The 14,465-nt window shown below is 44.8% G+C and overlaps 1 protein-coding gene across 4 annotated transcripts in view; it reads left to right on the forward strand.

The window, feature by feature from the left end:
• PRKAG2 (protein kinase AMP-activated non-catalytic subunit gamma 2) overlaps nucleotides 1–14,465 on the forward strand; it is a 421,795-nt gene that overhangs the window by 267,856 nt on the left and 139,474 nt on the right. For all 4 annotated transcript variants that reach the window (XM_068235913.1, XM_068235914.1, XM_068235915.1 and 1 more), the window contains one exon: nucleotides 5,991–6,217. In XM_068235913.1, the coding sequence (XP_068092014.1) occupies nucleotides 5,991–6,217 (227 nt within the window). The remainder of the gene's footprint in view (nucleotides 1–5,990; nucleotides 6,218–14,465) is intronic.

A 14,465-nucleotide genomic window follows, 5' to 3' on the forward strand; every position in this document is an offset into this window, starting at 1 on the left:
TTTCCAACATGTTGGAAAATTATCTATCTAGCTGGTAAATCTAACAGAAAATCTTACAGAAATATGTATGGTGTGTACTAGCATTAAAATGGACCATTCTTTTGCACAGTACTTCTAAATAAACTACTGTGAAAAGCCTAATGTTTTAAGGGCCCTTTTCCACTTGCAAGTGCAATTGCAAATGCGTTTCTTTTTCCACTCGACGCGATTGTGATGTTCACTGCCGGGAGCGAAACGCAATCGCGCCAATAATCGTGCAACACTACGATTGTGCTTGGGGAAAAATCGAAATATGCTAATGGAAAAAGTGCACCACGAGTCCGCCATCGGTCAACTTCAGTGCATGTGAAAATGATCAGATTTATGCTGCTGGAAAAATATTTCATATTTCCCATACTGGTAATAGTAACACTTGGTATTGAGGGGAGATGAGGCGAGAGTGATTTTTTTTTAAATTGTTACCTGGCCGTACTAACCGTACTCATGATCCTGTGTCTCTACAACTTCTTTTACTCCGACTCAAGTCTGACTAGATTAGCCACATGCTTGTTTCAGAGTTGTGATTCAGACACCATTGATGCAAAAAAGTTCAGCAGGATGCCAAGCTACTGGTATTGTTTAAAAGGAAATCAGTATGGCAGCCTCCATATTACTCTCATCTTGGGCTCACTTTAACCCCCCCCCCCCCAACATCATAGGGGCCTTTCAATGGGACACTGTCTCCATGCCACACATGAGACAACAGCGGAAGATAGCGGGCAGTGTAAAGTATACCAGGGGGCATAACATATTAGCGGGGGGACAACAGCCGGGGTTTCTGTCACGTTCGTCAATCGCGATTACAACATGCAGTTACCGACGCGCACCTGATCGAGCATGTCAGCCTGATATTTTTCAGTTTATCCAATCGATACTTGTGATCAATTTTGGCTCAAAATTTGTTGCATCGTCAAGCAAGCATGCTCTTGGCAGCACCGATCTCCATCTGATTGGATTATAATTATCGAATTGTGGTCACTCGGCCGCCAAGTCAAATGGGTAGAAAAGAGAAACCACGTATGACAATGGTACAGTAATCTGCCGAGAGTTTTCTCTATTCATTACACCTTAGTTCCATTACCATTAACACTTATTTAGTAGATGTTTGATGGAAAAGGCCCACGGGAGTTATTTATGCCAACCTGCAGATTTGTTATTTTTTTAATCAGATATGCTTACTTAACTTTTGTGCTTCATTCCAGACAGGCTGATACTGCTGACTAGTTTTTATGCATTCCCAGCTTGTGCACTTTCCTCCAACATCCTTCATTCTGCTTGATTAACTTCAGTTTTGATGTATTAAAAGGTTTCATTTGTTCATTGTGACAAAAAGTGAATGTGATTTTAGTATAATGCATATTAGGAATACTTAAAGATTTTTCTTTTTTTGTAAAGAAGGTTTATAAGTATTTTTACAGGTTGACTTACAATAGCCTTATTTTATATTTTCTTTATGAACAGTTTATGTGCAGAATACATTTTTATGTGTTTAAAGGGAACCTGAAGTGAGAGGAATACAGGGCTGCCATCTTCATTCCCTCATAAACAATGGCAGCTGCCTGGCTGTCATGCTGAACTTCTGGCTCTGGTTATTTTTTAGTCACACACCTGCAACAAGCATGCAGCCAGTGGAGTCAGACCAGATCACAGCATCTTCATTCTTGGCCAGTGATTTAAAGTATCAGAGACAGAGCATCATTGCAGAAGACAGTGTTTGGCCTTATGACAGTGTTTTGGCCCTGCCCGTTAGACCATTGGCACCAGTTAACAAAAGGAGCAGCGGGTGGCTGTGACTGGCCAGTCTGGTGCTAGCACCCCGCCTGATTGGTTGCATGCCAAAGCTTCCCCTCTGACTGGCCATCGTGATCTCTCGCCAGTTATGGGGTTTTACCGTACTCAATAAGAGGCATTTGTCGGCACCTCAACTGCTTATGATGTCATAGGGAAGTCAACAGTTAGGAATGGCATCAGTCGAATGAGGACAAAACCTCAGGATAAGGAGGGAAGTGTGTGTGCTAAGAAGGCAGACAGAAGAGCAGAGAGGAGGCAGGCGCTAGGCTGTCCAAACTGTTTTTCTAAACGCCGCCCCCCTAGATTTAGCCATCTGAATCATGTGATTCAGGTGGCTTCTTGGTAGGCCTTCCCCTGGCCCTGGAGATGATGGACAATACACTTAAACTCCATGTAGAGATGTTAACTGAAGGTCCCTGAACATTAAATCCTCCCAGCTACCATGGTGATTTTTCCTTACACACTAACTTGCTTTTTACTTTCAGTTTAGTGTCACAGAAAGAAGCAAATATCTTGATCTGGACTTGAGGTCCAAAATATCCCTCTGAGGTCTCTGCGGCTGCTCTTGTTTATTTTGGATTTCAGTATTTATACTCGAGTGACTTAGTGGTGAACCACAGCTATGGTCAAGTACAGCGAGACGATAGAGAGGGGAGTACGTTGTAGGCCGGCAGCATCATTATCATTGTGGTTTCTTGCTGGGATGGGGGGGTACAAGGAATCTACTGGAGTCCTACGGCTAATTATCTCCCTCAACATCTAGGCAAACATTCCTGCTGCAACAATGGGTAGTCTGTGGCAGTGAACAGTGGAAAAATAAATGAGAAAAGTCTTCTGTGATATAATTAAAGGTCAGTTACAATTATAATGTTGCTTGCCACATGAAATTACAGAAAATACCCTCCATAGACCGGTGCCATTCTGACCCTGCTGATGACGCAAACTCTTACGTTCCTTTTATGTTTGAAGTTTTGCCTAAACCCACATTATTGGCGATATACTATATACACAGTGAATGCAGTACATGGCATGAGCTGGTTTACCTGCTAAAACATTTCTGATGTCTTTCATAAGGTCACCTGAATGGCATCCTCTTATTTTGATGCCTACAGGTTACCTAATTTTATCATTTACATTGTGTTTAATGTTATTAGAACAGTCTTATTGATATTTTGATGCCTAGCATGCTAAATGGAGAAATCCACTGAATTATGTACCGTAGCTTAATTTTATGTCGTTTTAAAGTCTTTCTATACAAATAATTAAAGCCTTTCTATACAAATATTTTTTCTTCCCATTCCCTTCTGCCTTCCTTACTGCAAATTATATTGATACAATTTTCCAAATGATCGTTTGCGAAGAATTCTTCGCATGAACAATCGTTTGGGACCACTAATGGACAAAAATCTTCTAACCCATCAGATTGCCAGGACCGATCCGAATATTGGATCAATTTCATTAATCTGATTGGATTGTGTAATGATCCGCTCAGCTGGATGCACTGGCAGACAGCTGTTTGACCATTCCTCTAGTCTGTGGGCTGCAGGTCTCTGCAAGGGAGACCTGTCTTTCCATTACAAGTTTCTGGTCTGTTCTGCTGCTGAGGAATTTGCATACACTCGTTATGCAAATCCCCTACCTGCCTCCTTTGATGACTGGCAGTATAAAGAGCTATGTTTCCCAGAGTCCTTTGCTGGTCATAAGGGTTAGTCCTGTGAAACACTCTGTGGAGTGTCAGCCTTGCTCATTGTGTGAAGATTAGCTTAGAGTATTTCCTGGGACTGCGCTAGGCAAATTCCCTAGTGCAGTTAGGATTGCATATCTGTTTTGTTTGTCTGTTGCGATTGTTCTGTCCCTGCGGTGGTCGACAGGAAGTCGTTCTGATCTTTGTTCTTGGAGTATAGCTGGAGCAGCGGTTGCTACCAGCTATCTCCTCTATCTGTCTTGCCAGGATCGCACTCGCCTTGCGCTAGTGCTGTGGATCCGTCTGATCTCCATCTCTCTTTCTATACTTGGATCGCACTCGCCTTGTGCTAGTGCTGTGGATCCTATCTCTTACTTATTCCTGTTTTCGTGTATCTGTCTTGTCTGCTACGAACACTTGCTGGAGGCTCGGTGAGGTAACCGTTAAGCAAGCGCTCGCGTCCTCTGTTTCATGTTTGTCTGTCGGTGGTTAGTTAGGCGTGCTTGTCTCTGTTGAGCTTATCACGCGGAGACCGCGCATAAATGCGTGCACTGTTGCGAATGAGTGCGGTGTTCGCGTTTAGTTAGCGTTTGTTATTTTCCTTATCTCCTCATTATATGATTTGCTGTGCCTTTGCTACTCTTGTGCTCTGCCTTGCTGTAGCCTTGTGTCACCTCTGGCAATCGCCTCTCTTGCGATTGCGTTCCTACTTCATATCTGCTGTTGTGTATGCACCGTCGCGGGTTGGCGTTAGTTTGGTGCACACACATACAATCTGTCCCTGTGCTCATTTTCTTCCGCAATCGCTTCTCTTGCAATTGCGTTCTCACTTGGTTTCTTCTGTTGTGTGTCCGCCGTTGCAGGTTGGCGGCTAGATTGGTGGACATACATACATTCCTCATCTGTGCTTGTTCGGTCTTGTGTCGCTGTTAGCAATCGCCATCTCCGGCGATTGCCTTCTCGCTTTGTCTTCCTGGTTGTGTGTTCATCGTCGCAGGGTGGCGACTAGTTTGGTGAACACACATACCCTCTGTCGCTTTAATCTCTCTCTTTCAGGGCTATCTTGCCCTGCGTTTCTTCCATTCGTACAATTTCTGTCTGGCGTCTGTGGCAGGGCAGAGGAGTTGTTCCTCTGCACTCCACAGCTCCACTTGTCGACAGGAATTTCCCTCTACAGGTGCATTGCACCTTTTGCTGGGTTCCCTCAAATTACACGCTTGTGGAGGATTTCCCCAGTGTCAGTGCACGTCTTATGCGCTGATCACGGAGAGAATTCCACAATCGTTACAGATTGGTTAGGAGATTTTTTTCCATTAGTCGTCACAAATGATCATTTCCGGTCGTTCATACGAAGAATCAGTTGTAAACAATTGTTCAGTAAGTTGTACTGCCACCTTAACACTACTGAGATCCTTCAGCTACCAGCCCATCTATCACCTGATTAGTCCCAGGTGAGTAAAAAGACAAACTAGCTGTCTGGTTGCTCTTTAGATTTGCATAGTGGCAAAGACTCACTTCAGTAAACCCAATGGCACCCACACATGGTCATTTCTCATGAAACTACACACAAATCTGGTAATACAGTCAAAAGAGATTGGAACCTCTCCATCTGCTATGTGTGTGCCTGGAGATTCTAAAATGTATATCCAATTACATGTGTGATAAGGTGAAAATTCAAGAGCGTTCTGTACATTACACAATTGTTTATGCTTATGGCCATCATTATGTATCTTCAGTACCAAAAAGAAAACAAAAGTACTGGTTGCAGTGGAACAAGGGGGGCCAGGTTCTCGCTGACTATGACTTCCTTCCTCTTTGTATTCCTCCTCCTCCTTTACCTCCTTGGCATTAAGAACCATGTTCCGGGCATGTCAAGTGGTAACCACAGCAACACAATGTACACCATGAGGGAGCCAAATGCGACCTCTGTCGCAAGCATGCCTCTCTAGGAACTGCCATCCAATGGACAGGCTGTAAGACAGCAGGTAGATGTGGCTGTGGCAGGGATTGCAAACTCACAACATAGCATAGATTGTGTCACCATGGCTACCCTAAGACTTACATGAAACTCAGTTTAAAGCAGACCTAATCGAAGGACTTCCTCTCTGCTCTACAAGATAAGCAACAGCATAATAATCTTTACAGAAAAGCATTTACAGCTTGTTACAACTTATAGAGCTCATCAGAAATGCTGCAGTCTAGTTACTTCCTGGTTTTATGGAAGCACATACAGGGTTAACCTTCTATGTTTACATATAGACTGTCTGAACGGCACACCTGTGGCACAGGTCAGACAGAGCTGACAGCTCAAATTACAGTGGCTAATTACTAGCAGATGTTTTCCTTCTCCCCTGGGGAAAAAGGGATTGGTTAGAGGTTGGAGGAACTGTCTATTTTTCATGCATGTTTTCTGATGAAGGTTCCTTACAAGCTCTTACTTAATACTGACTAAACTTTGATAATTTTTGTCTTTCAGCCTCAGGACTGTCCTCTTCCCCATCCACTCCCACACAAGTGACCAAGCAGCCCAGCTTCCCCCTGGAATCCTACAAACATGAGCCGGAAAGGTTAGAGGCCAGACTCCGCTCATTCTCCTCACCACCAGACACGGGACAGAGGTTCTCACTACCACACCTCCCACACATACCTGTGACTGTATCCAAGTCCGTTGTGTCATCATCCCACAGTGCTACCTCAAAAACAGTAAGTATATGCATTGTATGTTGTGGTCGTAATTGTTTTATATTAGGTGTGGGTATCCAGCTGCTATGGCAGTGACAAGTGTGAGTGAATAATTCACTATACATGGAACTATCCATATGTGATGTGTCCCACTGCAACATAAGAGGGTTCTTCTTCACTATTAAAAGGAATCTCCCTACCGAGAAAGGTGTTTTTTTTTTTTTAAATATATACACATACACGTCACTACAAAACACTTACGCGAGGGGTAGGGGCCAAGTTGAGTGATTTCAGCTGCACTTTGGGATCGCCGAGAATACCAAAAAGTGCTACGCTGATCAAAATGAATTGAGAGGAACCCACAGGAATAATTGAGATTTGGCCAAATTACAATTGCAAGTCTTGAATCATATTTGGTGCAAATGCTAGAGATAGGAACACTGCAAAATTATCCTCCTCTTAAAGCAAAACCGAGCCCAAGAACAGGTTTGCTGTTAAAGAGACACTGAAGCGAAAAAAAATATATGATATAGTGAATTGGTTGTGTACTATGAATAATTACTAGAAGATTAGCAGCAAAGAAAATATTCTCATACTTTTATTTTCAGGTATATAGTGTTTTTTCTAACATTGCATCATTCTATAATATGTGCAGATTACACAACACTCAGCATTCAAAATGAGACTTTCAGAGCAGTCTGTGCACTAATGACCTCTCCTCTAGCAGAGAAAAAGAAAACAGTTCACTTACAGTTGAGATAATAAAAGTCAGATAACAGCCCTCTCCACTAAGACTTAGGCCCCATACACACATCAGACCATAGTCTTTTGAAAATGAAAGATCACAGACCAATCTTACCACCCTTCATGTAGTATGAGAGCCATACTCTACACAGTCTTTTCTATGGAGCTGAACTCCACATCAGAAAAAAATCTTTGCAAGATGCTGCACACACAGATGCTGTACAGACACAAAAGATCAGTATCTGCAAAAGATCTGTTCCTGCCAAAAATCCATTCCTGCAAATTGCAATGATAGTCTATGAGATCTGCAGATCATCATACACACATGATTTAACTGACATTCATCTGCAGATCAGATCCACCAGGATGGATTTTCAGATCTGCAGATGATTGTCTGATCTGCAGATGAATGTCAGTTAAATCATGTGTGTATGATGATCTGCAGATCTCATAGACTATCATTGCAATTTGCAGGAACGGATCTTTGGCAGGAACAGATCTTTTGCAGATACTGATCTTTTGTGTCTGTACAGCATCTCTGTGTGCAGCATCTTGCAAAGATTTTTTTCTGATGTGGAGTTCAGCTCCATAGAAAAGACTGTGTAGAGTATGGCTCTCATACTACATGAAGGGTGGTAAGATTGGTCTGTGATCTTTCATTTTCCAAAGACTATAGTCTGATGTGTGTATGCACCCTTAGTCGGAGAGTTAATGGCTTGTTTGCATAGAGATAACAACTGGAGTTTCTTAACTCTTCCTGTACTGGAAACAATTAGACTGATGTATCTGATCTTAATGTTTTATTTCTTAGCTGTACTACACATACAAATCATAATATCATAATTTTTTTTTCGCTTTAGTGTCTCTTTAAATATATTACTTTTAAAACAGGCAAGCCTCAGAATCCTATTGAGGCTTCCCTCATCCAGCAGCAGCCCCCCAATGCTGAGCACGGCCCCTCTCCACATCGGGGCCGTGCAGCCCTTCTCCTTGCAGTCATGGCCGCGCAAGAGACGGGCGAGCATGGCCGCGCATGTGCAGTAGGATGGAGCCTGTGGCTCCGTGCTACTGTGCATGCATGGGCGGGCTCGAGTGTCTACAGTGCGGAATGCAGAATGCGGAAGAGGAGCCGCGAGGCCCCGATAAGAATTGGTGACTATATCGCCAGCAATGTCGCCAATCTCTGGGTGGCCACGTTCAGCGACGGGGGAGAGGATCCTGAGACTTCCCTCTCTTTAGGTAAGTATCTACTTTTATACCCAAGCTTTGGCTTGGGTACACTTTAAATAAAGTTTTAATTAACTGCCGTGGTTTGGCATTTGGAGCGTGGTCTCAACCCCTAGCACAAGACATCATCAGCACTTCTCTACTTGAAGATAGAGAAGCACCTAAGACCTCTTGTGCAAGTGGGCGGGGCTACAGTATGTGCCAAAAATTAACCTCATGAGGCCCAGTAATTATTTTAAAATGTATCTCCACAAATTAAAATTAAAATTTATTAAAATAAAAAACACAAATCGGAAGCACTGTACAGTCTCCTGCACTCCTGATAGTTTTGAAAATTACACATTTTAGCAAACATTACTTGATAAATACTATGGCTCCCCGTTATTATTTATCAGATTAAAATAGTAAAATAAGTGTTAAGGCATTTTTTAAGTCTTTATAATTGGAAAAATATTTAATATAACAAATGTTACATATGTATACTTAGTTACATAGTTAGTTTGGTTGGAAAAAGACACCCGTCCATTCAGTTAAACCAGAATATAAGGCCCAAAACTAGCTGCACCCTCACGTACAGCCGTGGTTCCAGAGGAAGGCAAAAAACCCTTACAAGGCATGGACAAATTATAAAACCCTTGGATCAACATTGCCGGGAATAACATAGTAAATATAGCCATGGATGTCCTTCAATGCAAAGAAAGGATCCAAGCACCCTTCAAGCTACAGTCACAATAGTGAGTTTCGGCATAATACCCGTTTTGTAAGTTCAGCGGTGCGCGGTATGGTAGTGCACTGCATGCTATGCGTTACAGCAAAATGCACGCATTAGCAGATACAGCAAAGCATACTTTTCATTGACTGTGTGATTCACTGTGTGTAACGCAACATGGCCGTAACATGTGCTTCCATTGTGTTCTATTCCTATCAGACAGGGAACACAACACAGCGTCCCACTGTGAATGTGGCCTTAAAGTGTACCTGAGACTAACTAAAAGAAAAAATGTATACATACCTGGGGCTACCTCCAGCCCCCTTTAGGCTGATCAGTCCTTCAGGCTGATCGGCCGCTCAGTAATTCAGCCATCTGGAGCGTACTGTACAGGCGCAGTCCGGCCGGGTACACTCCCCCGGCATGCTCCCTTGACAAGGAGCATTCTGTGCCTGTTCAGTAGAACTGCAGTACTCTCCTGCCGACGGGAGCACAATGAGGCTGTGCACGACCGGGCCACGCATGCGCAGTACGCCCTGAGGGTGGGATTACTGGGCGGCCTAGCGGAGGATCCAGGTGGCCTGGGAGGATGGCGAGGGACCGATCAGCCTGAAGGGGGCTGGAGGAAGCCCCAGGTATGTATATATTTGTTCTTTCAGTTACTCTCAGTTTTTCTTTAACCCAGACATAGAATGTACATGGTGCATCGCTAGAGAGGTCTACGTTTCTTTGACTGGCAAGCTTTGGAAGTATAATTTTCTACTGTGTACCAAAGTTTAAAAAGCCTCGCAGAAAATAATAGAGGCCAGCATCAGTCACCAAGTGTGGGGACCTTGCTCTTGAGGTAGCCCTACAGTACATATAGGATATACTGTACATCAAACATTTCACAGCTGAAATGGTCATTTGTGATTGCTTTAACTCATGCTTTGAACTCTGTATAGGTAGTTATGCTCAAACAGCAATGCTCTGGCCAACAGATAGTCAGTGGTGTGCCAGTGCAGCAGTGAAAGGAGTTTCCCCATTCCCTGCTGGGTGAGTTACCATGGTAACGCAAAGCTTTCCCAATGTTCACTAAAAAAAAGAATCGATCCTGGCATATAGGTTTTTCAGACAAGAATGTTCTTTTATTCTGATAACAAAAGATCCTTTTTTGCTACACATGGTTGGCCAACTAAAGTGTTCATGTTAATGGGTACAGAGAATATTTGTAAAGCAGCACTCTTTTGCCTTCAGAACATTACCGGGTGGAAGTGCAAGTGAGCACTAAAGCATTGTGTATTTGTAATTAGAAATGGTCAATGGGGTACAAGTAGTCTGGGTGTGCAGTAGCTGGTGAGCAGCATGGCATTTGGTATCGCTAAACCTAAAGGTGCGTACACACGCACTACGGCCGCCAACAACGGGTCCGTCAGACCCTCCAGCTGGGCGGACTTTCAGGCGACAGTAGCGCGTGTGTACGCACTGTCGGCAGACTGATAAGGCTGTTTCTGAACGATCCGCTGAGCCAAAAATGTGCAAAAATACATCAATATAATCAGTAGTTTGTTTAAAGAGAGCCTGAGGTGGGCTCATAAAATAAAAAAAAGTAGGTTACCTGATCCAGGGGGCTGAGCAGATCAGGTAGCCGCAAAAACTGCCGCTCCTGTGGGCCACTTTCACTTTTGCAACCTCTAGGTCAGAACCGTGTGTCATTCACAGCGTGCAGGGAGGCGGGGGAACAGCAGGGGGCGCAGCCAGGGAGAGAGAGCTGCCCAATGGCAGCTCTGGAAACCCTGCAGGAACGTCCCTGGTGGGCGTTTTAAACAGGGAATCCCTCTCCTCTATGTTTACCTCCGAGGTAGCGACAACTATTGTCGCTAATCTCGGGGTTCTATAGCGCGGCAGTGAGGGGGCTATAGCGAGGCGGGGGGGGGGGGGGGGGGGGGGTGCAGGGCACTAGTGTCCCATCTGCCCCCCATGGAACCGCCTTGGGTTCTCTTTAAAGGTGACAACGTTGACTTGTTTTAGGATAGACCCTTCTTCAGGCCTTCACATACAGAGATAAACATCTGCATTTCTTTAATTTTTGATAGATTCAAACATTATGCTCATCTTCAAAAACCTTTTCGTTTCCTTGAATAATGCGTTTCATTTACATATATCCTTGTATCTATACATGTATCTGGTTGGTGTTGTGGCACTCCGTTGAGAATATATTTTTTTGGTCTCCCAATATTTATCAATATAATGATAGCAGGACTACTCATGTGTAATATCTACAATGAAGCACTAGGTGGTGCTGTAAACAGCTCTTTCTAAGTTTACCTTTGGTTTAACATTATTTACAGTAGTAGGCATAACAATATTCCGGTTATCACTGTGTTGATGGAAAGATAATTCCCCCTGCAGCTGTCAGCATGACAGATGAGTCACAGTTTGATTGGGTGCAGTGAAATTGGCAGCGGATAGCATGGTATAGATTGTTTTCTCTTATGCTGTTGCTGTATGGTGATGCATAACAATATGCTAGATGTTCTCTTTACTGTACACTTACTGTGCTGGAAAGAATGAAGAGAATCTGAGACCTGATTTAACTCTTTAGCTGATAATCTTTAGTTTGCAGCTGAACTGGTGGTGAAGCATAAACTGATAAAATGTGCTTTTCACCAGAAAAGTGGTGATTACTTAATTTTTTTTCCAGTAAGAAGCATCAGGACGGTTTTACACTTGAAGTTTGTGATGCGGTGCACCCTCCACAGAAATGAGGCTTCACATGATTCTGTGCTACGGTGTGGGGACAGGGTCATATGCATAGCCTCCTTCCCCCCCAGCTAGTGGCTTACTCCCTGCTGGTCAGGAAGTACATCACTGGGTTTCCTGTTGTTCTGCACAAGCGCGCCGCGTTGCAATGTGCCCCTGTCGTGCACACACTGCCTGTGTTGTCCATTGACTTGCATTGCTGCGTAATCTATGTGGTATGGACAAATCATGCTGTAACGTGCTGCATCCTTTGCGTTGGCATTGCTTTGGAAACTTCCAGTGCACCACATCACATTGCGTGAAGTATGCAAGTCTCCATAGACTTGCTTGGCCCTTGTGGCGGGGAAGAGTACCACGGTGCAATGCAGTGTGCAGGTGGTCTCAAGGAATCCTGTTAGAAAAAAGTTCTCCAAGTGGGTACTCCCCTTGGGAGAGGGAAGCCTCTGAATCCTTGTGAGGCCCCTCCTGTCCCCACCACAAAACGTTTGACAAGGGACTGTTAATGGCTCGCGCATGCACAGCAGCACAGACCCACTTTGGGCTTTGTTGGAAAAAGCCCAGCCCGATCGTATCCCTGCTACTGCACATGCCAAGCTGCCTGCAGAGTAGCACAGACCCGATCTGGCTCGACTTTTTACACAAAAGCCCGAGTGGGTCTGTGCTACTATGCAGGTGCAGTGCAGTCACGCACAGGGTCTCAGCGCCGGAACGACCTGGTGTAGGAGGACGCCTCTGGATCCTTCAAATACTTCCCCCGTCCTCTTGCGCCAGGCCGTTACAGTGCTGAGACTCCCAAACAGAGGCGTAACTAGAAATCACTGGGCCCCCCTGCAGGGGCGTAACTAGTTCCCCCCGGGCCCCCCTGCAAAAATTCTGAGCGGGAGCGCACGGAAGCTATGTAGCTGCCGCTGCCTGCCGCTGGGGGAAAGCCCGAGGTGAGGGAGGGAGGACCGTCCCCCCTCCTCGCCGAAGTGCAGCATGGCTTTCCCCTCATGCTGCGACCCCTCCAGCCCCCCAAAACGCCCCTGAGCGGGCCCCCCGCGAGGGCAGGGGCTGCAGGGCCTATTGTTACGCCAGTGCCCCCCTGCGAAACTTTGGATAGGGCTACCTCCCCCCTCGCTTTCTGCACAGGTAAACTGAGAACCATTGTTATTCAATTGGCTAGTGCACACTTGCATGTGTTTTCCCCATGCAGATAAAAACAGACAGCAGTGAAGCACTGTATGCATTTTTTCTATCAGTTACATTAGCTTCTGTGATAAAACATGCATGTTTTCACACTTACAGACACACATGGGGCTATACCGTGATAACTCATATCACGGCCGCGCTAGTGTTTTTGTGCGCGTTTTCGCACGCAATCCCGAATTTCCATGCACACAAAAAAAAAATTGCGATTGCGTGCAAAATCACTAGCGCAGACATGATATGAGTTATCACAGTTTAGTGAATAAAGCCCATGGTGTGCAGAAAAAAGCATACAGAAATCCGACAGACAAGGGTGTGCTCCCAGCCTCAGCTTATTATACTCACTTTCACTCACTAGCTGGTTCTGCAGACTTCTCCAGCGTGATGCTGGAGAAGTCTGCAGAACCAGCTAGTGAGTGAAAGTGAGTATAATAAGCTATAGTACACTATAGTACAGGGCACTTGGGGAGGGGTAGAGAGGCTGGGGTCAGGGTGTTGTACACAAGAGCCTGCTGCACACTTAATAGGGACTGTCTACAAATCTTTGTTTACAAAACTTTGAATGATTCTTTATTAGTGCCTGAGCAGATGCAGTAATTAGAGCAATTGTGCAGAGAGAATAAAGTTTTTTCTTTCTGTGCCCTTAGTTGTCAGTCTCTCAGCACAGTGAAACAAAACTTCTCCCCCACCGGGCTCCCTGAATCCCTTGCAGGGTCTATTGTTACGCCCCTGCTCCCAAAGCGTAGCCACACTGCGCCTACGCAGTAGCACAGACCCACTCAAGTTTTAAATAAGTATCTAACTTTGCTGGCATTGGTCTACAAAGCATACTTGACTATTAAAGAGAGTAGAGGTAAGCTCATAAAATAAAAAAGTAGGCTACCTGACCCGAGGGGCTGAGCCGATCAGGTAGCGCAAAAACTGCTGCTCCTGTGGGCCACGGTGGCCCACTTTCACTTTCGTGACCTCTGGGTCACGTCGCTGCGTGCTAGTTGGGCAGTTTAGCAGCCTGACTGCTGCCCACGAGCCCCCTTAGGGTGCAATTTAATTGCAGTTAAATGGCAAGGGTTCTAACACGTGTGTCAGCACTTGACATTTAATGGCGTTACCTGGTGTACCTGTTGCGTCTGAACATGGCTTTGGCCACAGTCAGATGTGACTCCATGGGAGGCGGGCTGACCTCACTTGGATTTACTATCTAACCATTATCAGTAGTGTAGGCATCTTTACTAATGGCAAGGTGCATCACTGTAGGTTGCCCCCCCCCCCCCCCTTTCTGTAAAGTAAACAGTAACGTCAGGTGATCTGCTGTGGGGAAGAAGTCTGCGTGACATCATTGCCTAGGGTAAACATCGCTATACTTTGCTGTAGACCAACATGCAGCAAATTATAATTATAAGAAGAGTGTCAGCATAATTCATTCATTCTTAGCCTTCCGTGGCTTCTACTGACAATACAGAATTAAGGAAACATTTAATACAGGGGTGCCCACACTTTTTCGGCTCGTGAGCTACTTTAACATTTTCAGAGTCCAGGAGATCTACCAACATTTACAGTATAGATGCCTTCAGTATAGGTAGTAGGTATAGGTGCCTTTAGTATGGGTAGCCAGGTATAGGTAGTTAGGTATAGGTACCTTCAGTATAGGTAGCCAGGTAT

This window comes from Hyperolius riggenbachi, chromosome 5 (genome assembly GCF_040937935.1).
Source record: "Hyperolius riggenbachi isolate aHypRig1 chromosome 5, aHypRig1.pri, whole genome shotgun sequence".
NCBI classification, from domain to species: domain Eukaryota; kingdom Metazoa; phylum Chordata; class Amphibia; order Anura; family Hyperoliidae; genus Hyperolius; species Hyperolius riggenbachi.